The sequence below is a fragment of the Oncorhynchus mykiss genome, chromosome 10 (genome assembly GCF_057628025.1).
Source record: "Oncorhynchus mykiss isolate SJ-2025 chromosome 10, ASM5762802v1, whole genome shotgun sequence".
Lineage (NCBI taxonomy): Eukaryota > Metazoa > Chordata > Actinopteri > Salmoniformes > Salmonidae > Oncorhynchus > Oncorhynchus mykiss.
Genome location: NC_143031.1, coordinates 70,125,001 through 70,147,628, shown reverse-complemented (window position 1 = coordinate 70,147,628; position 22,628 = coordinate 70,125,001). Strand labels below are relative to the sequence as shown.

The 22,628-nt window shown below is 45.6% G+C and overlaps 1 protein-coding gene across 18 annotated transcripts in view; it reads right to left on the bottom strand.

Moving 5' to 3' along the window:
* The window catches only part of LOC110498435 (type II inositol 3,4-bisphosphate 4-phosphatase), a 258,204-nt gene that overhangs the window by 41,328 nt on the left and 194,248 nt on the right, over window positions 1–22,628 (bottom strand). For all 18 annotated transcript variants that reach the window (XR_016483906.1, XR_016483907.1, XR_016483909.1 and 15 more), the window contains 4 exons: window positions 22,561–22,628; window positions 11,707–11,811; window positions 8,479–8,587; window positions 938–1,121 (listed from right to left, as the gene is read on the bottom strand). The exon at window positions 22,561–22,628 is cut by the window's right edge and continues 63 nt beyond it. Coding sequence is in view for 14 of the 18 variants with exons in the window: in XM_036933671.2 (XP_036789566.1) it covers window positions 938–1,121; window positions 8,479–8,587; window positions 11,707–11,811; window positions 22,561–22,628 (466 nt within the window). In the remaining 4 variants the exon portion in view is untranslated. The remainder of the gene's footprint in view (window positions 1–937; window positions 1,122–8,478; window positions 8,588–11,706; window positions 11,812–22,560) is intronic.

Sequence of the window (22,628 nt, the reverse complement as noted above, 5' to 3'; positions counted from 1 at the left end):
CCGAGACAGAGACACACAAAGTTTGAAGTTCTAATCAGAGGAGCAGGGCCGGTGCTGACCAGGCCGCCTGCGTGTCTAATCAAGGATGAGGGGAAGCGGTGACAGAGAGAATGTACCAATGAAGCTGTCTGATTGGGCTCTACTCCACTGTGGCAAAAACAATCTCTCACTCACTCACTGCAGCAGATTGCAAATCTGACAGCACCAGATGTAATTCATAATTACACGGATAAAACACCAAGTGTCTTGTTCATAAAACTCTGCGCTTGTGGACTCGCAATTCACTTGAGTTGGCTTTGTCGTTTTAATGATGAGTTATGGACAGTGGGTATGACGAGAGGTGTGTGCGTGTTTGGGGTGTGTTTAACCCTAGAGCTAGATGTCTTCACGGCAGATGTTTTGTAGTAGTACGCTTGAAGGGCAACTTCAGGTCACTAAAATACACTTGCTGCAGCCAAATATATTAAACAAAATACAGTATAAACAATCATCTCTGAGGCAAAGCATGTTCACACTCAGAGTCACTGTAAAGGAGATTTTCTACAAATAGTTCCAGTTGTAATCCCCCTGGTAGCTCACCTCCCAGGCTTCACCTCCCAGGCTTCACTTTGCCTGATTACACACTAGCACAGCAGGAGGGAAGAGCTCTAAAATGAGCTCCCCTGTGGTGCTACACACATCCAGATGGTGGGGGGGGGCTACAGATCCAGACAAGTTAAGCATAGCACTTCTACCTGTACCTTTGAGCTCCATCGTGAGGGAAAGGAACATGGACAGAGGGGGTAGATTGTGGTGGTAGTTGGAGACCTGTGTGGCTAGAGATCCAGCCAGGGACACTAAGTAGCACTCCCACCCCAGGCTTGGAGCTAAATGGTGGGGAAAATAACAAGGAAAGAGCTGGTAGTTCTGATAGTTGTGGTGGTAGAGGCCTACTCACCTTTCCAGCCAGGGTCTTGAGTGCCTCCCTCAGCCCAGCCATGGAGTGCTGCTGGGCGGCCTGAAGCAGCTGGTCTGCCAGGCCCGAGATGAGAGGTTGGAGATGGCCCACACTGTGCAACACCTCCTGGGCTTTGGCTGTGTGCTCCGGGGAGTAGTAGATGCACTGGTATGCTGTGCTGAAACTGAAGAGGTGATGGAGAGAGAGAGAGAGAAATTGTTGTTATTATTATATTTATGCTTATTTATTTTATCTTGTGTCCTTTAACCATTTGTACATTGTTAAAACACTGTATGTTTTGACATTTCTGTATGTGTAATGTTTACTGTTAATTTTTATTGTTTATTTCACTTTTGTATATTATCTACCTCACTTGCTTTGGCAATGTTAACACATGTTTCCCAAGCCAATAAAGCCCCTCGAATTGAATTGAGAGAGAAAGAGAGAGAAAGAGAGAGAAAGAGAGAGAAAGAGAGAGAAAGAGAGAGAGAGAGAGAGAGAGAGAGAGAGAGAGAGAGAGAGAGAGAGAGAGAGAGAGAGAGAGAGAGAGAGAGAGAGAGAGAGAGAGAGGAAAAGAAAAGGGTCAAGATTTTAGAGGATTGTAAACAGCAGTGTAGATAAAAACGGATAAAATAAGAAACATTGTAAAAACTCAGGTTTTACCATTTATTGCATGCGGTTAAATTTGACTGTATGAATCCAGCTAGTTTCAGCAGTGCTAAACATATTCAACTATTTTACATACTCAGAAGTTCACCATATTTGACTCTACTAACTTGACCGGAGAGAGCGAGAAGTGAGAAACGAAGGAGATGGATCAATGATACTGTAGACAGAACCTGGGCCTGGGAGTTATTTAGATTAAATCAATGACTTGCCCACAGAGTAACCAATGTCCAGGCATATTGCAAACCACCTGCAAGAACAGATTCATTTCAGCTCATTCTGCCTCCAATCAATAGCCAACCCATGATATGTCATTAGTAAGCAGAACGTACACATTCCCCATACAATTATTTTGTCCATTTAGAACAGTGATGACTATGGATCGGTTTGTAGTTTAAGATAATAGGGTAATCAAAAACAATCCACTGGTAAACGTTTTCTAGTTGGATTCATTACCGCCACGATACAGTGTGTGGTATAGTCTGGATACAGTAAGTAAAATGTTGCTCTAGTTGCCTGAAACTGTATCATAGATCAATGCTTTCCAACGCTTCAATCTAAAACAACCTAATTAATATCTGCAGCCAGATGAAAATTATGAATAATTAATACTTGAAAAAATTTTTAGGGAAGCGTTTTACCCTCAGATGAAACGTGTTTTGTCCGTTCATAGATTCAGGGCACATCAGTCCCAATCAAACGTTCACCTCAAGTAAAGTTTCAATGACTTTCATTGAGTTCTCCACAGTGATTTCCTGCCATCAGACCAAGCGCGTGCGTTAACGAAGCAGCGATTTGAGGCAGTCAACCCTCCCAGCTCGTTTAGATTCAGCTCTGAACATCCTGTATGTAGGCCAGACCCTGGAGCCAGATCCCAAGGCATAACTGACTGAAGACTGAAAGAGTGAATGTCTTGAGAACGAGAGAGCGAGTAGAAAAGAAGAGTCCTCAAAGCAATCTTTTATGACACATCCTCTACCTGCTTCATCAGTACAGTGCCAAAACCTGGGGACCTTTATTACTTCAGGTGTACTTCAGGGGGCTAGCTAGCTGCTGCCAATGTAGCATCTGATTGGTTAGCGCTAACAAACGCTGGCCTTGTCATTACGGCTAATGAGTTCTCTGGGGATAGGCCACCCGCTGCAACCCATAGACAATCAGACTTCGGCCTCTTATAAGATCCAGTAGTATCTTATCCCATCTCTACAGAGTAGCCTAGCCTATAGTCAATACTAGGGAAGTTGCTAGGGAATACGAGGGAAAAAGCCAACATTTGTTTGAATGCTAACTTACGTAAGTCATTTCGTTAAAACTTGGGTATTCTCTTTGAGTTTGAGTTCTTATTACCACATTATACAGGAGGGTACAAATGGAAGAAGATCAATAAAACAGAATACCACCGGAAAAACAACATTGTCTGAGTGAGGCAGACAGAGACTCATGAGCTAATTCCAGCTGCATAACAACACTTTTGACTCATAAGTACAAATCCAGCCATTAGGTATCCTGTGCTGTGGATAATCAGTGTTTACACATGGTCCCTACCGCCTGATGCCACAGGAGAGCATTGACCTATATCGGAGCTGGTTATTGGAGGGAAACCATAATTTCCTCATCAGGATGGCCTGTCAGTCCAATAAGCTAGCTAGCTTCCACCAAAGCCAAGATGGCTGCCGACAAGCACAGTGAAGAGAACAGAAACCCTGCTTGTTAAGGGAAAAGCTTGAAAATGGACACCCGACTTGGAATATCCTTGTTTACAATGGTGGAGGAATGTTGTTGTTAGGTGTTTAATCAAGAAGCAAAGGATTTTGGTTGTGTTTCTTAGCATCTACTGGCAATTTGCTGAGCCACAAGCTAGCTAGTTTAATGTAAAATACATGTTTGTATACATGTTTTTACTCTGCAGATGATCTTATATCTCCGGTAGGTTACATCTGAGAGAACCAGAACCCCCCAGGAGGGGGTGAGGGGGGGTCTTTATCGACCCAACTCTCCCCCAGACACAGCCTCCCTAGTGGGCTAGCTATCCCACACCTCGCTCTCCACCCTGGAGCATCCACCCACCCACTCTAGACCTACCTATTAGAAGGAATTATCAAAACTAGCAAATAGTAAGCAGTCTAGCAAAACGTCCTCCCTTGATGTTCCTAAACGATCAATGGGAATTGGTTATGACAGTAATGAGAGGGAGAGAGGGAAAGAGAAAAAGGAGGAGAAGAAGAAGAAGCAGCAGCCTCTCGTCTCTAATTAAGCCCGTGTCTCTGGCTCATGGCTAATTAATAGTGGGGAAGGAAATTAATGAAGAGCTTCCAGGCCTGCTGTTGACAGCCAGCAGGAGCAGAACACTGCATCGGAGGACGGCAGGACCCGGGCCAAAAAACACACTCTGTCATTGAGACACAGACAGGCCTGGCACTGTAAGGCAACTGATTGTAGACCAGTCTGGTCACTGCTAAAGCCCACTCTGTCATAAGTGAGAGGACTGTATAGCAACTGATCCTAAACCAGCATGGACCTGACCAGACCAATGACATTACAAAAACCGACTCCGTCATAGAGACAAGGCTGGAATGCAACTGATCGCAGACCAGTTAATAGGGCCACTGTCAAAGTCCTCCTCCATCAAACGGACATACAACCTGCACCAGACTGATGCCAGAACAGCCTGTGTTTGAACAAGATTGTGTCCATTGGTTCCTCAGGTCTGGTTCCCCAAAGCCCAGTTTGTCGTAAGACAGTGCTGGATAGCAACTGATCTTAGAACTGTTTCTCAAATCAAATAAGGACCAACAGCCACTCTCTCACGGGACTAGGCACTGATTTCAGACCAGTCCTTACTATAAATCTGACCAAGGCTACTGCCAAAACCCACACTATCATATAGGAGGACAGAAGCATAGAAATATGGAATGAAATGCACAGTTTCTTACATCTGACCAGGGCTACTGCCCTTCTCCATCACACAGACAGACAGCCTGATGCCAAAACAGCCTGTGTTTGCACAAGATAGTGTTAATTAGTTCACTACTGGTTCTAATACTGTCACGTTCTGACCTTAGTTCATTTGTTATGTCTTTGTTTTTGTATGGTCAGGGCGTGAGTTGGGTGGGTTGTCTATGTTTGTTTTTCTAGGAGTTGGTATTTCTGTGTTTGGCCTGGTATGGTTCTCAATCAGAGGCAAGTGTCAATCGTTGTCCCTGATTGAGAACCATACTTAGGCAGCCTGTTTTCACCCTTGATTTGTGGGTGATTATTTTCTGTTGAGTGTTTGTATTCTGCACCAGACAGAACTGTTTCGGTTTCGTTCGTTCACTTTGTTGTTTTTGTTCAGTATTCAATTTATTTATTAAAAACATGGACACTACCCACGCTGTGCATTGGTCCTCACCTTCTTCCACCGACGGCCGTTACAAATATGCAACTTATTTTGCTCCTTGGCACTCCAGTATCTCTACTTGCACATCACCATCTGCACATCTATCACTCCAGTGTTAATGCTAAATTGTAATTATTTCACCGCTATGGCCTATTTATTGCCTTACCTCCTTAATCTTACTACATTTGCACACACTGTATAGATTTTTCTATTGTGTTATTGACTGTATGTTTGTTTATTCCATGTGTAACTCTGTTATTTGTGTCACACTGCTTTGCTTTATTGTGACCAGGTTGCAGTTGTAAATGAGAACTTGTACTCAACTGGCCTACCTGGTTAAATACAATTTAAAAAACTACCAAGGTCCTCTCTTTGAAACCAACAGGCATCTGTCTGTTTAACGAACTGCCTGGGAATAACACACACACACCCTATTTAGTTGGACTTTAGTTTTGCAAGTGAAGTTAAACCTTGACATCAGGGGACTCTATTAGGTGTATGTACTGTAGCCTGAACCAAACTGTCCCTGCTGTGACTGCTGCTCCCCTCCACACCCCAAAATGACCGTTAGGCAGTGTTGCCTGAGCAGACGGCGGCCCCACAACAATAAAGGTCAGATACTCGGCAGTGCGTACAGCGAAGGAGCGACACAGCACAGCTTGCGCATGCACACGCACACACACACACACACAACACCTGACCTCATAAGCTGGGGCAGCCTTCATGCTGGGGCCCAGTGCGTGTACACACAAGCACACACACAATTGGAGAGAGAGAGAACGAGAGAGAGAGAGTACTGTATAAAAACAACAAGTGCTTCAACCTCAGCCCAGCAGTGTTCCCCCTTACAGATCCTGATGATGCACATTAAATAAACCTGGGCTCCAGCCAAAGTAAGCGTCTACTGTACAAAAAGCTGAATGATTCAAAGGAGGGGCTTGTTAAAGAAAGATTAGTCTGCTACGTCTACAGGGTTCAATTAAAAAGAAGGAAAAAAAGAAAATCGTTGACTTTTCAAACAGCCATTTGGGTGGAAGGCATTAATGAAAGCTAAATGCACCTGCCCTGTATGTAAATAGCTTTGTAGGATACTGATGGGGCCCGAAGTGCAGCTGTTAATTTTACTTCCTTTCAAGGCCCCATACTAAGAAGATACCGCTGGCTCTGGCTGTTGCTCCCATCCCGCTCTCTCTCCCTCTCCCCATCTCTCGCCTCCCTCTCTTTCGCACACTCCTCTTCTATCCCCTCTTCCTTCCCAACCCACTCGCTCTCTTCACCATCTCCCACCTCCCTCTCCCCTCTCCCTCTTCGATCTCCCCTCCCTCCATCGCTGCTCTCTCCCCCCTCCCTCTCCCCTCTCTCGTCTCCCCCTTCCCCTCCTCTAGGTGCCCGAGATGAATGGCTCTTTTTTTGCCCTCCTGGTTCCACCTCCAGCTTTTTCATTTTTCCTCTCCTCCCTTTGATTCATTTATATGTCATTGAACAGTCAAGTCTCACATCTAGACTAGTGTTCCCTTTAATCAAAGACGATTACAAAAGGCTCTTGTTCAAAGGCAGGGTGTCTGTCTGTGTGTGTCTACAGATTAGGTCTAACCTCGCTATCTATTTTCATAACATGACTTAATTTCAATTTATTTCAAAACACAAAACACGGTCTTCAACAGCACATTGAAGAGCACCTCTTGGCAGATACGCTCTAGTCAAAATAAAAGTGTCCACCGTGGCATAACATGCAAATTAAGTCACGGGAATTGATTTGCCCCCATTGAAAGAAAACATGCAACTCCATTAAAATGCCAACGAGGCAAATAGAAGCAAATCCAAGATAACCATGGAGAGGAGCATGAAATCCCATTTTAGGGAAATGACTGACAAATGACTGGATTTCGGGTCAGACATGAGATGGGGCTTGGCAGTTGGCTGTTCCTCGATTAGCCAGGCGGAAAATTGAAAAATATAAGCTACAGTTAGCTAAGTCAAATATGAGACAAAAAAGTATCCCTGGGTACTCCTTCCTTGCCCAGTCTAATCTCTCTTTCAAAGCAATTGATTTTACTTCAGTGGACTCTCTTCGTTCCAAAATATATACTAACTCTTATCGTAGTGTATGCTAGCAGATAAGCGTTGACTACCGGGCAAATTCGCTTGTGCAGTTCATCAAAAAAAAAGTTCTAACTTATATTTCTTTAAACTTCTTTTCTCTTGGTTTCATTCTTTCTTTCTCTCTCTTTCTTTCTCTCCATCTCCTCTTACCCTCTTCTTTGTTGAGCTCTAAACTCAGTGTAACTAATTGGCTCTGACATGGTCCATAATGACTCGGCACTCGACAGAGAAGCTTTGGGGAAAATCACCTCTCATTTCCTCAGGCATCACTCAAGTGGCCACACGCTGAACCCATGACAACCCCCCTCCATCTTACAGCATGGGAAGGGCAAACGTCGACAAGATACAAAACGCTGATCTCAGATCGGAGGACATTAAAGCGGCCATCTTGATTAACGACCCCAGGGCCAAGCTGTATTCCTAAAAACGTCTCAGTGCTGATCTAGGATCAGTTTAGCATTTTACCTAATATTGAATACGATGAAATGGACGGGGGAGGGCCTGATCCTAGATCAGCACTTCTTACAATGAGACGCTTTATGAATAGGGGGGATGGTGGTTGGGACTGTTACTGTACTGTCACTGTTCTCAGTTCACCTACATCACTATATTACCCCCATCGGGGTGTTTGTCAGGCCTGTGACGGCCCCGCTCGATGAGAACATACTAATTAGACATGTCTTCTCCGTCAGAGAGAGAGAGACTCTACATCATGCACACAGCCACAGCCCGCGATGGGCGCTAGGTAATTGAATCAAACAGACACAATTCAATCACAGTCTCTCGGCGTGTCAATAGGGACGAGTCAGGGTTATTGCGAAGGGACCTGGAAGATCCAAAATGGCCACCGCACAGAGAGAGAAGCCGGTGAGTAAATACAAAAAGCCTGAGTCAGTCAACAGTCTCAACGGCATTAGGGCCTACGCCCCTCCAGTCAAATAAAGCCGTCAGTGGCAAACAGAGCAGATCCCAATTGAGTCAAACCTCCCAGCTCAGCTGTCACTAACAGTACTGCGTAGCCTAGCCCTACTTGCACAAATCAAATCCTTATGTCAGGACCAAATGAATCTGTCACTACCAATGCTGGCCCTGCTACATTCACCTGTCGTTAGCAGAACAAGCCTCACATGAAATCCAGTCAGAGACAGACTTACATCCATCCTTCTCTGTTAGTATCCTATACCTCTCCACCCTAAAGTGGGCCAATCCAAAATGGCACCCCGTACCCAGGCCAAAAGTAGTGCACTGTACTATACATAGAATATGGTGCCTTTTTGGACAAAGACACTAACGCTTTATTTAACCAGGAGGGTCGCATTTGGGTATGAATCTATTGTCCAAGGCAGCCCTGTCTCTGCTGCATGGTATGTGTTGTATAATGAGGCTGTCTCACCTCTTCTTCTCTGCCTCATGTCTGCTCAGTAGTCGCTGCAGCCCTCCGCCCTTAAAGCCCTGGAAGTGGGCCGCTGGGGCCCCCACCGTGATCACGTCATAGAATGCATCTGGGGAGGCAAGAAGGTGTCCCGCCTGGGGTTAGCGGGAACTGTGTTGTACAGTACAATACACCAAGTAGAGAGAAAGGGATGGGAACATGAAGAAGGGGGGGTCAAGAAGGAGGGGAGGGTTTGAGAAAAAGACAAACATGAGACTTCTATAAACTTTTTTTCCTCAGAAGGAAGGTGGAAAATTGTGACGCAGGACAATAGTCATACAAGGTTTTGTTTGGAATATGTAGAGGAGAGGTGATGATGATGATGATGATGATGATGAGTTTGTGAGTGTGTGAGTGTGTGTGTGTGTGTGTGTGTGTGTGTGAGTGTGTGAGTGTGTGTATGTGTGTGTGTGTGTGTGTGTGTGTGTGTGTGTGTGTGTGTGTGTGTGTGTGTGTGTGTGTGTGTGTGTGTGTGAATCCTCCAGTGTGGTGGTTTAGTGCGGTGGAGGTCAGCTAACAAACGGCCTCTGGGACGGCAGAGCAGCCAGCCGCCACAGAAAGTCCTGTTTGAAGTCCCGTCGACAGCAATTACTGACAGCGCTGCTCTGAATGCGAAGGGTAGTGGTTGGCACTCGCCCCACGCTTCCGTCTTAATGATCCCATGGTCGCCGACATGGCCCCCTTGTCCCCCACCTCTCCCTGCTCGGCCCCTGGGTTCTCAAACTTCCCAGCTCCCCTTAATTGGCTACTGCCTCACAACATACAGCGACACAATGAAATACAATGGTGAGCCGGCAACATCACTCACACGGGCCAATTTGCTCTAGCTGATTTCCTAGTGTCCCCCCTCCGCCCCCCCGTCTGCCCCCATAAATCGACTGGAGAACCATAGGGTGGGGGGGGGGACCTGTCTCCTCTCCCTGGGAGGAGAAATTATTGCGGGCCGGTGAGATACATTTGAATAATTCATACTTACTTAAACAGGACATGGGAATGGGTTAAGGGAGATAAAATGTCCCTTTTACATAGCCCAAATGGACACTGTTTCCTTACTCTGCAATTATTGAGAGGCTGAGGAATAAGGAGCTAATATCTTTAAGTAGTTAAGTAGCATTAAGTAGTTATTATTGAGTTAACCTTAGCTCAGAGACGCACAGTTAGAGACCAAGCATTTATGCTATGACTATTGTGAATAACATTTACCATTGAACATTTCACCAAATAATAATCCAAGGAAAATTACTCAAAAATGTGGTCCACAAAAATGTGGACTGTGGTTCGTATCCATTTAAAAGTAATCACATTTATTACAGTTACGCAATAAGAATACAATTTGCAAATGATACATACCAGAAATCTTCACGATAAAAAGGATACAAAATATCCTTTTTAAAATAAGTCTTTACAGCATAGAATATTCACCACGACAGTACCAACGTATATCACGTTAACCAATGACTCCATGATCGAAGTTAAAGCTAAACTTTTATTCTTCCAAGAGAGCCAATTCCCTGGATCTCCTATTGTCTAATTAACTTCACTTTGATGGCCCAAAACATGACAACAAAGACATGAAAACTTACACATTCTCGGATCTAATCACCACACCTCAACACCGTATGATAAGAGCACACCTGTGTTGCTCTTCTTTGAACTATCCGCCGCCCGATGAACAGAACGACAGTTTCTCTGTAGCAATAAATCCAATATTATTACAGTACAATTAAACATATCAACCGCCGTAGCTCTACCTGAACTCTTGAAACAATCCAAACATTAATTCCGTCGATTCAAGTCTGTCTTTACACCTCTCCTGGCTTCAGTGACCCTAGGACATATGTGGGAATGTCTCTTCCTCGAGATGGCCACAGATGTGATCGCCCCTAGATGGTCTGTCGTTCAAACAATGCCATAAATGGTGACTGAGTCATCATACTGTGCTCCCACGCTAGCCAGTCGCTAGTCGCTAGTAGCGTCACCTTCTCTCATTCTCTCGCTACATGATCAACAGTGGAACGCAAATCCAAATGCAAAAGCTATGCATGGTTTGGTTTGGTTTGGTTTGGTTTGGTTTGTTTGGGAGGAAAGAAAAACCAAACTAGAGGAAATACGACTATAATTCCTGACAAGCACAGAAAACTAGGTGACTAACAGAAAGGATGCTGATGTCATTTACATGGATGGACGCGTGTTTAACACATGCTTTCCTGGAACGCAAGGCAAAGTGAATCGTTTTTCACCCCAAAGGAAACAACTGCCCAAGGGAGTGACCAGACTAGACTATGTGGAAGCCATTTTATCAACAAACAAAGCACCAACGTGTGTTTCAAGAGCTATTATGTCTTCTGAAACATGGCAGCAGAAACCAAGCTGAACTGAACCAGGAAAGATCTCTTTCAACAAATTCTCCCTCTTTCTCAGGGGTGGTAGACTTCTGACTAACCCTTCTTTTTGACCAGTCAGTCAGTGGTCATGGTTTTCACTAACAGCTCCATTCCCCTTATTCTCCTTATTGTATGTCCCTGATGTGCAGAGTAGTCGAGATCTGTGTCAAGGCTTGTCTAGCCTTCAACTTTACAATCAATCAAATGGTGAGAAAACTCGAAACTGCGGAACATTCCCCAAGAGCTAGCGCGTTTGCAGTTACTGAGCGCATCCCAGAGCTAGCGTGTAGAAGCGTGTCAGCGGCCATAATGCATTTTGACAAGTCTAGGGCTGAACTACAGAGAGGTGAGTATTGGGGTTGGTTGTAGAGGGAGATGGAAGCTCTAAGCCAGGCTATTCTGTGTATTCCCTCTCAGGGCCAAACGCGTAGGGCTTCGTGATACCATTGTCTGTCGGTCGGTCTGTCTGTCAGGGTTAATGTGCACCTGTCAGCACCCCAGATGCCTCTGATCCGCGCCTTGTGCGCTCTCCTGACAAGAGAAGAAGTAGAGCAAAGGACGTGAACTCTTGAACTGCAACGGCTGTAGGTGACGTTCAAGAACCCAGTGCTCATTCCCAGCAGCTGGAAAACCCCCGTGAAGTTGTAATAGTCAGGGTTATATTCATTAGGGCACACCATAACCCTGAAAACTAAAATGTACATTTCTTATTGGACAAGTCCAGCTAGTCCTTCCCTGTTTGAATCCGTTTTTGGTGCCTAATGAATACAACCCGTATGCTTTATTGGTCCATTTGGACACACACCTGTTTGTCTGGGACACGTCACCCTCATCCTCTGGGTGTGCAGGTTGATAGGGATGAACTCTAGATACCTCTGGGCCTTGCTGCAGCTCGGCTTGAACGACGGACCTGGAAAAGATAGAGAAGAAAAGATGTGTCAGTATTGGACACATTGCAAGCCATTAAGATACTTATACCTATACCACGTCAGGCAAAAGGCCTCATAGTAGAGCCCAGTGACACCCAGCACTTCTTCCCATCTGGTCTTGCAACGCTTAGTGGTCTCTCTCAAATCCACACTATTAGCTCAACTTTAAAGCGCCACTGCATCACATAACTAAACGCAGAAAGCACCAAATTCAGCTTCTTCATCTTCAGTGTCATAGATTACAAGATCACGTTATCAAACTCATAGACCAAACACAGGAGCCAATCGGCTGCATGCCACCAATCCTTAAGGAGTCACACCCTTGAGTACAAAACTGTTTCGTCTGGACTCAGGAGTGTATTCATTACGCCGATTCTGTTGCAAAACTTTCTTTAAACGGATGCAAACGGAACGAAACGGACCTACCTGAATGTCCAATAGAAACCCTTGTTTTGTTGCAAAACGTAACTGTTTGCAACTGTTTGGACGAATGATTACACCCCAGTTCATTACTAGCATGTGCTTCTTATCTGGCTGAGCTTGTAGCTCCAGTTATGACCCTCACATGTCAGACAGACAGAAATATATACCTTTTAAAAATACAGCTATTACAAACACCTATATCTTCTAATGGACAAGTTATGCATAGCTACTGTAAAATCACTTTAAAGCCTGGATTTACCTTCCAATGCAAGATACTTAGAAATATATATCACAGATACCAGAGACTTCTCCGTATTTCAAAACCAGTTCAATTTCAGATCAGGCCTTCCAATGCATCCACTAATGTACAGTGTAATCCTCTTAAGCATAGGATTTGATCCTCTTTTGCACCACTTGCTTTGTACCAAACTTCCAATTAAAACGGTACCCCCAAAAGATAAAGCACAGGCTTATGCTGAAGATGAAAAACACTATCTGACGCTCCACGCCGGTAGCGTAAATCCTAAATATGTAAATAGAGCAGGAAAACTTTCTTTGAAATAGGGCTAAGCTTTTAAGAACAGTCAAACAACGCAGGCTATCTGACATTTTGCGGTGTTTGCTGAAGGAGAGGGTATTTGTGTGAGTCAAGATAAAGGTAGGGAAAAAAACAGGTACACACACATACACGCACACACACACACACACACACGAGGGAAAAACGTATTCTCCTCAAACAAACATTTGAAGTTCTCTTCCAAATGACTTCCACATCAAAAATGTTTAATTGGCTTTTCTCTCGATTCGATCAGAACTCTGTGTTTCCAGCTTTGAGAAATTCAACTCAAACAATCAATCAGACATCCAAACATGGGGGAAAAAAACATGTTGATGTGTCTGTATAAGGACTGGGTGCATATACCCTTGTCCTGTGTATTCCATTTGAGCAGAGAGGTCTATACATCCCATTTGTCAACATAATGTTGAAATCCCATTTTAGACAAATGTCCTTTCAGCCAAGACTATAATAAACTGTTCCAAGTAGATGTTTGCGGTGCTAATTCCAAATATATATCCACAGGGAAAAGCAAACGCAGGATACCAAAGTTATAGGCTCAGTAATTTCATTTATTTAGATATCCTGCTTGTGCTTTTCCCTGTGGATATATATTTTACATCCCATTTCCCCATCCCACCCAGCGTTAGGAGGACCCAGTGAGCATTCGCACGTACAGGAGTCAGTGTGCTGTCTAGGACACCACACGTGTCCCCACTACCACCCATGAAACATTTAACTGCTGTCTTCCAGTGGGCTACACTTACAACATGCTAGCCTGATGTCCACACAGGCTCCAGATTATTGACTGTACATTTTTGTACAGGCCCTACATGGGATGCTAGCTAGGATTCAAGTCTGTTTCATTCCTTTGCCATGTGTGATGGCCAAATACCCAAATTATATCCGGCTATTCATTTAATATCTGTATCACCACCCTTCAAAAGCTCCTAGTTTGGCAGCCATCTTGATATTCTTGTTTCTGACATCACATATTCATCTGTAGCATTTAGATAAACAAGCCCTATGACCTCTCCCAGCTGTGCTAGATTGAAGGATCTCTTACGGCTAATGCTAAAGTCTGCCATGGGCCTTGCCATCACTTCGGCTCAGTGGGCTGCCACCAGTCACTCTGTCAACTGTGTGCACTGGTGCTAATCGAGCTAGCGACCGGTGCGGGTTAGATGAATTAGCCGTAGCAAATTCCCATCTGTTTGCCCAGGTGGTCAGTCTGTGTGACAGGAGGGAGCCAGGATACTGACCCACACACAGCTGGCTGGCCAGAGTGGAGGGGGTTGGAGTGGAGGGACTCTCTCATTCTGATTTAACCCTGATCTTACCAGGTAAGTTGACTGTGAACACATTCTCATTTACAGCAACGACCTGGAGAATAGCTACAGGGGAGAGGAGGGGGGATGAATGAGCCAATTGGAAGCTGGGGATGATTATGTGGCCATGATGGTATGAGGGACAGATTGGGAATTTAGCCAGGACACCGGGGTTAACACCATGGGACAGAGAGTCAGGACACCTGTTTAACATCCCATCAGAAAGACAGCAGCTTACACAAGGCAATGTCCCCAATCACTGCCCTGGGCCATTGGGATATTTTTGGGGGGACCAAAGGAAAGAGTGCCTCTTACTGGCACTCCAACACCACTTCAAGCAGCATCTGGTCTCCCATCCAGTACCAACCCTGCTTAGCTTCAGAGGCAAGCCAGCAGTGGGATGTAGGGTCTCTCTCTGTCAGCTGGAAGACACATTATGGGATGCCTTTGGATCGCTAACTTCAGAAACGGTTGTTCAATCCACTAACGATTACAGAAGTGGCAGAAAGTACCTTCTCCTTCCTGTACCAATCCATCCATGAACATAGTCAATATCGTCTTTGATTAGGGCCATTTCAACCATCTGGAGAGTTCAAAAACCTTTTCCAATGCAGTATCACACATCCTTCTAAATGAAAAAGCCAATATGTAGCACTAGGAGCAGTCGCAGCATCCAACCAGGCCCGGTAGCTAGCTAGCAGCATAGACTTTAAAGAAGCTTAGCAGTGGGGGGGGGGGGGGGGGGCTGGTGCTGAGGTAAGCAGAGGAACACAGCAAAAGCCTCAGCGTTCACAGGCTCCTCAGGCCGCCTCAGGACACACTTGGCACAGCAAACATGACTCCCAAATAACCACCGCCGGGACGGGAGGCCAGGGTTCAGATTGATGCTGGGATGGATTTGTGCATTTAACATTTTTCCTATTCTCCCTCCACTCCTCTTGTGCAGTGCAGACAGGGATACATGTTTTGGGGTGGCTAAGGGAATTCTCTCAGAGTGTATCCGAGGATTTCCTTTCATTCAAATAGCAGGCAACTTAGAGCTCCCACAGTGGAGGAACTGGAAACACACTGCTGGTGTCTGTAGACTGTCTACAATATACAGGACTACAGTGGCTCACACACTACTTCATCCCTCTGGCCCCTCTGTAACAATATAACAAGACTATTTAGTCTAGAAGGGGGACTTTGCTCACCATGATTGAAGAGCGAGTGACAGACGGGTCTTTACTGTCGCTGACCGAGGAAGGCCAACAAACATTCACTAACGGGATTAACCAAGCTTCTAATTCGCCGGCCGGCAAACAATAGGAGTGGGAGAGATGATGAATGAATGAATTATTAGAGCGTCTGAAGTATGCTGGGGTCATTCCAGCTTAATAAGTATGAATAAAAGGAAAACACCCGTTTTGTTTTCGAAACTGTGGAAGAGGATTTATTCACTCAACCCCCACCCCCTCGACTACAGGCACAAATCCCCACAGACTACTGGCACACAACGCAGTGAGTCCATCCTCCTCAAACCCCCACAGGCTATTGGTACACAACGCAGTGCGTCCATCCTCCTCAAACCCCCCACAGGCTACTGGTACACAACGCAGTGCGTCCATCCTCCTCAAACCCCCCACAGGCTACTGGTACACAACGTAGTGCGTCCATCCTCCTCAAACCCCCCACAGGCTACTGGTTCCCCAAGTAGTGCATCCATCCTCCTCAAACCCCCGACAGGCTACTGGTTCCCCAAGTAGTGCATCCATCCTCCTCAAACCCCCGACAGGCTACTGGTTCCCCAAGTAGTGCATCCATCCTCCTCAAACCCCCGACAGGCTACTGGTTCCCCAAGTAGTGCATCCATCCTCCTCAAACCCCCGACAGGCTACTGGTTCCCCAAGTAGTGCATCCATCCTCCTCAAACCCCCGACAGGCTACTGGTTCCCCAAGTAGTGCATCCATCCTCCCTCCTCCTCTTCAATCTCACTTTCCCTCTCCCCCACTTTCACACCCTCTCACTTGTAACATTGCAACTAGCCACCACATACACACCTCTTTCTCTCTCCATCTTTCTTACATCTCTCTATCCTCCCACTCCCCACCTTTCCTTTAATCACATTAGGTATCAATACTTAACCTGCTTGCTGCCTTCTCTGCCCGGCTCGTTTAGCGTTGTCTGTCACTGCGCCGACTTAATGCGGTGCTGGATTATAGGCTGCGAGGGCCGCCTCCTCTGCTGCACGGTGTCTAACGGCTAGCAGCTAACTTGATCATCACACAATGCAGCATCTGGCCATGCAGGGAGAGCTGTCATGAAGCATCTCAACCCACGCCGCTTTGCCCTCTACTTACTAGATGGTGTGTGTGTGTGTGTGTGTGTGCAGGATGGAGCGACAATCGTCGCTCATCAGAGGGTCCAGGGAAAAAACACCTTGACAAATATCTCATTACGGAATGAGATTACGGAATGAGAGGTGTGGGAGGAAAAATGTATCACTCCATCAGGATTCTATGGCCGCTGGGACCCAAGGAAGCTGGGATATAGGGTCGATAGAGGGATAGAGTGAGAGAAAGAGAGAAAGAGCTGTTATGGCTCGTGCTGTGACCCATCAAGCATCGTGTTGTGGAAGTCTATTGAATTTGGTTGAGGACAGAAAAAGATAATTTGATAGTGCCAAATAATATCTGTCATTGTGTGTGTGTGTGTGTGTGTGTGTGTGTGTGATACAGCCAAACAGTTAAGTGTCTAAGTTTTGTTCTGCATCTTGTCAGTAGGAATCAGCAGGATAAGCGTGTAAACCCTATCAATATCAGATGAAGCCCCCCCCCCCCCCCCCCCGCACGCACACACACACACACACACACACAGAGTAGCACTCAATCAGCTTCCCCTTGTCAACAAAATGATTATCACGTAATTCTTCATTATCCCCCTTAACCCGCATAGAAACTTTGTTGCTATGGAAACTAACCCAGCAGAAGTCAGAAACACGGGAGAGTGTGTTTTCTGCTCTCCAGGAAGAAGGGAAGTGGTAAAGAAGAAACAAAGGTGACTCGAGGCGGCCATCGGTCCCCAAGGCCTCAGTCCTCACCCAGTGTCATTTTTTTTACCCAGGATTAAATTCCGGATCTAATCGACATGTATCAATTATTCAAACATTAGTGAGATGAGTTCAACTCGATATGTGACATTGACTGTCTGTATGATAATGTAAAATATGTCATTCTGTTTTATATAGGGCTGGGAGGTTGGTTTTCCTGGCTACGTTACCTGGCCACATTATAGGCTATTAGGCCCAGAGTTTTTCTTACTCAGGTCTTGTTTCTCGTTCAAGGCAGCAGCTGCTCTCCCTGGGATGTATTATCGATCCCCATTAGGTCCTGCCAAGGCAACAGCTACTCTCCCTGGGATGTATTATCGATCCCCATTAGGTCCTGCCAAGGCAGCAGCTGCTCTCCCTGTGATGTATTATCGATCCCCATTAGGTCCTGCCAAGGCAGCAGCTGCTCTTCCTGGGATGTATTCTCGATCCCCATTAGGTCCTGCCAAGGCAGCAGCTGCTCTTCCTGGGATGTATTATCGATCCCCATTAGGTCCTGCCAAGGCAGCAGCTGCTCTCCCTGGGATGTATTATCGATCCCCATTAGGTCCTGCCAAGGCAGCAGCTGCTCTCCCTGGGGTTTATTATCGCTCCCCATTAGGTCCTGCCAAGGCAGCAGCTGCTCTCCCTGGGATGTATTATCGATCCCCATTAGGTCCTGCCAAGGCAACAGCTACTCTCCCTGGGGTTTATTATCGATCCACATTAGGTCCTGCCAAGGCAGCAGCTACTGTTCCTGGGGTTTATTATCGATCCCCATTAGGTCCTGCCAAGGCAGCAGCTGCTCTTCCTGGGGTTTATAATCGCTCCCCATTAGGTCCTTGCAAGTCAGCAGCTGCTCTTCCTGGGGTTTATAATCGCTCCCCATTAGGTCCTGCCAAGGCAACAGCTACTCTCCCTGGGGTTTATTATCGATCCCCATTAGGTCCTGCCAAGGCAGCAGCTGCTCTTCCTGGGGTTTATAATCACTCCCCATTAGGTCCTTGCAAGTCAGCAGCTGCTCTTCCTGGGGTTTATAATCGCTCCCCATTAGGTCCTGCCAAGGCAGCAGCTGCTCTTCCTGGGATGTATTATCGATCCCCATTAGGTCCTGCCAAGGCAACAGCTACTCTCCCTGGGATGTATTATCGATCCCCATTAGGTCCTGCCAAGGCAGCAGCTGCTCTTCCTGGGATGTATTATCGATCCCCATTAGGTCCTGCCAAGGCAGCAGCTGCTCTTCCTGGGATGTATTATCGATCCCCATTAGGTCCTGCCAAGGCAGCAGCTGCTCTCCCTGGGATGTATTATCGATCCCCATTAGGTCCTGCCAAGGCAGCAGCTGCTCTCCCTGGGGTTTATTATCGCTCCCCATTAGGTCCTGCCAAGGCAGCAGCTGCTCTCCCTGGGATGTATTATCGATCCCCATTAGGTCCTGCCAAGGCAACAGCTACTCTCCCTGGGGTTTATTATCGATCCACATTAGGTCCTGCCAAGGCAGCAGCTACTGTTCCTGGGGTTTATTATCGATCCCCATTAGGTCCTGCCAAGGCAACAGCTACTCTCCCGGGGGTTTATTATCGATCCACATTAGGTCCTGCCAAGGCAGCAGCTGCTCTTCCTGGGGTTTATAATCGCTCCCCATTAGGTCCTTGCAAGTCAGCAGCTGCTCTTCCTGGGGTTTATAATCGCTCCCCATTAGGTCCTGCCAAGGCAACAGCTACTCTCCCTGGGGTTTATTATCGATCCCCATTAGGTCCTGCCAAGGCAGCAGCTGCTCTTCCTGGGGTTTATAATCACTCCCCATTAGGTCCTTGCAAGTCAGCAGCTGCTCTTCCTGGGGTTTATAATCGCTCCCCATTAGGTCCTGCCAAGGCAGCAGCTGCTCTTCCTGGGATGTATTATCGATCCCCATTAGGTCCTGCCAAGGCAACAGCTACTCTCCCTGGGGTTTATTATCGATCCACATTAGGTCCTGCCAAGGCAGCAGCTACTGTTCCTGGGGTTTATTATTGATCCCCATTAGGTCCTGCCAAGGCAACAGCTGCTCTTCCTGGGATTTATTATCGATCCCCATTAGGTCCTGCCAAGGCAACAGCTACTCTCCCTGGGGTTTATTATCGATCCCCATTAGGTCCTGCCAAGGCAACAGCTACTCTCCCTGGGGTTTATTATCGATCCCCATTAGGTCCTGCCAAGGCAACAGCTACTCTCCCTGGGGTTTATTATCGATCCCCATTAGGTCCTGCCAAGGCAACAGCTACTCTCACTGGGGTTTATTATCGATCCCCATTAGGTCCTGCCAAGGCAACGGCTACTCTCCCTGGGGTTTATTATCGATCCCCATTAGGTCCTGCCAAGGCAACAGCTGCTCTTCCTGGGGTTTATAATCGATCCCCATTAGGTCCTGCCAAGGCAGCAGCTACTCTTCCTGGGGTTTATAATCAATCCCCATTAGGTCTTGCCAAGGCAGCAGCTACTCTTCCTGGGGTTTATAATCGATCCCCATTAGGTCCTGCCAAGGCAGCAGCTACTGTTCCTGGGGTTTATTATCGATCCCCATTAGGTCCTGCCAAGGATCCTGCTCTTCCTGGTTTCCAAACAAATTAAGGCAAACAAATGCAATAAAATAAAACAGTACAATTATTACACCACTACATATCTACATTATATTTATAATACCACCATACATACAGTATGTTTGTGAAGAGTCCATGTGCTAGCACTGTGCTAGCACTCTTCACAGTCCGTATTGTTCCATAAGGTGTAGTTTTATCAGTTTTTTTTAATCAGATTTGACTGCTTGCATGAGTTACTTGATGTGGAATAGAGTTCCATGTAGTCATGGCTCTGTGTAGTACTGTGTGTTTTCCAGAGTCTGTTCTGGACTCTGGGCCTTTGAAGAGACTCCTGGTCGCATGTCTTGTGGGGTGTCTTGTGGGGTATGCATTTGGTATTCCTTAAAACTGCACGCAGAGACATAAAAATTATATCCACATGTTCATCTGACTCTGGGGAAGTAGATACAGGGCTTGATTGCCAAAATCCCAAAGTGTCCCTTTAAAATAGTTGACAATATTAGTGGGTTTTGTGACAAATGATCCACCAGGTTCAAAGAAATGATTGGAGCAGAGTTTGCCGTTTTGCCCAAAATGTCATTTAAGGTCGTCAAATCTTTTTACTATCATTCTTTATATCCTTTATCTTTGTTTCACAGCACATTTTTTTCTTATTTTTGTTTAGTTTAGTCACATGATTTCTCATTTTAAAGTATATTTGCAGGTCAGCTGTGCAGCCAGACTTATTTGGCATTCCTTTTTTCTCGTCCCTCTGAACCATAAATGTTTTCAATTCCTCATCAATCCACGGGGATTTAACAGTTTTTACAGTCATTTTCTTAATGGGTGCATGTTTATTAGTAACTGGAATAAGCAATTTCATAAAAGTGTAGTGTCTGGTTGCTCCTCATTACACACTAAATACCAGCAAACATTCTTTACGTCTTCAAGATAGGAATCACTACAAAACCTCTGGTATGATCTCTTATACTCCCGAGTGGTGCAGCGGTCTAAGGCACTGCATCTCAGTGCAAGAGGCGTCACTATTGTACCTGGTTCGAAACCAGGCTGTATCACATCCAGCCGTGATTGGGAGTCCCATAGGGCGGCGCACATTTGGCCCAGCATCGTCGGGGTTTGGCCGGAGTAGGCCGTCATTGTAAAAAAAGTATTTGTTCTTAACCTGTTGAGTTTATGGGGGCGCTATTTCATTATTGGATAACAAAACGTGCCCGTTTTAAACAAGATATTTTGTCACGAAAAGATGCTCGACTATGCATATAATTGACAGCTTTGGAAAGAAAACACTGACGTTTCCAAAACTGCAAAGATATTATCTGTGAGTGCCACAGAACTGATGCTACAGGCGAAACCAAGATGACATTTCAAACAGGAAATGCCCCAGATTTTGAATGCGCTGTGTTCCAATGTCTCCTTATATTGCTGTGAATGCGCAAGGAATGAGCCTACACTTTCTGTCGTTTCCCCAAGGTGTCTGCAGCATTGTGACGTATTTGTAGGCATATCATTGGAAGATTGACCATAAGAGACTACATTTACCAGGTGCTCGCTTGGTGTCCTCCGTTGCAATTATTGCGTAATCTCCAGCTGAGTGCATTTTTCCATTTGCTTCAGAGGAGAAACTCAACTGCCACGAATGACTTATCATCGAATAGATATGTGAAAAACACCTTGAGGATTGATTCTAAACAACGTTTGCCATGTTTCTGTCGATATTATGGAGTTAATTTGGAAAAAAGTTTGGCGTTGTAATGACTGTATTTTCGGGGTTTTTTCTTAGCCAAACGTGATGAACAAAACGGAGCGATTTCTCCTACACAAATAATATTTTTGGAAAAACTGAACATTTGCTATCTAACTGAGAGACACCTCATTGAAAAGATCCGAAGTTCTTCAAAGGTAAATGATTTTATTTGAATGCTTTTCTTGTTTTTGTGAAAATGTTGCCTGCTGAATGCTAGGCTTAATGCTATGCTAGCTATCAATACTCTCACACAAATGCTTGTGTAGCTATGGTTGAAAAGCATATTTTGAAAATCTGAGATGACAGTGTTGTTAACAAAAGGCTAAGCTTGTGAGCCAATATATTTATTTAATTTGCAATTTTCATGAATAGTTAACGTTGCGTTATGCTAATGAGCTTGAGGCTATGATTACGCTCCCGGATACGGGATTGCTCGACGCAAGAAGTTAAGCAGACCATCATAGTCTCTGTTCCCAAGAACACTAAGATAACCTACCTAAATGACTACCGTCCCGTAGCACTCATGGCTTTAGCTCATGGCTTTGGTTAGGGGCTTGTATGTAAGCATTTCCCTGTAAGGTCTACACCTGTTGTATTCAGCACGCAACTAATAAACTTGATTTGATAAACATTTGCAGCATCACTACGACAACTCAGCGACACAAATGGTAGGAGAGTCAGTGCTTTGGTCATTGATAAGTCATTGCTTCAGACTCCACCTCTTTACCAAGCAATGATAAGTACAAAGGTATCCACTGCATCGGCAAAATTACAGAAACGTAGGCAATGTGGTAAACAAAAACAAGAAAAGGCCAAACAAAACACAAAGACGATTCAGCAGGGGTGTTCACAGAGAGGGATTTCAGAAATGCTCGCTTGTTCCCAAGGGTACCTCTACCCTTTTAAGAGGTAGAGAGCATTATAGCATGGTATAGGGCATGAAGCAGTGTGTGTGCATAGTGTAAATATGAGTGTGCGTATAGTGACTCTGTGTGTGTCCATGCTTGCCTGTGTGCATGTAGTAAGTCGTACCAGTGATCTTATTCAGCTCAGCCAGGGTCTCCTGGTAGGCAGCTATCACCTGTCCATAACGGCCAATC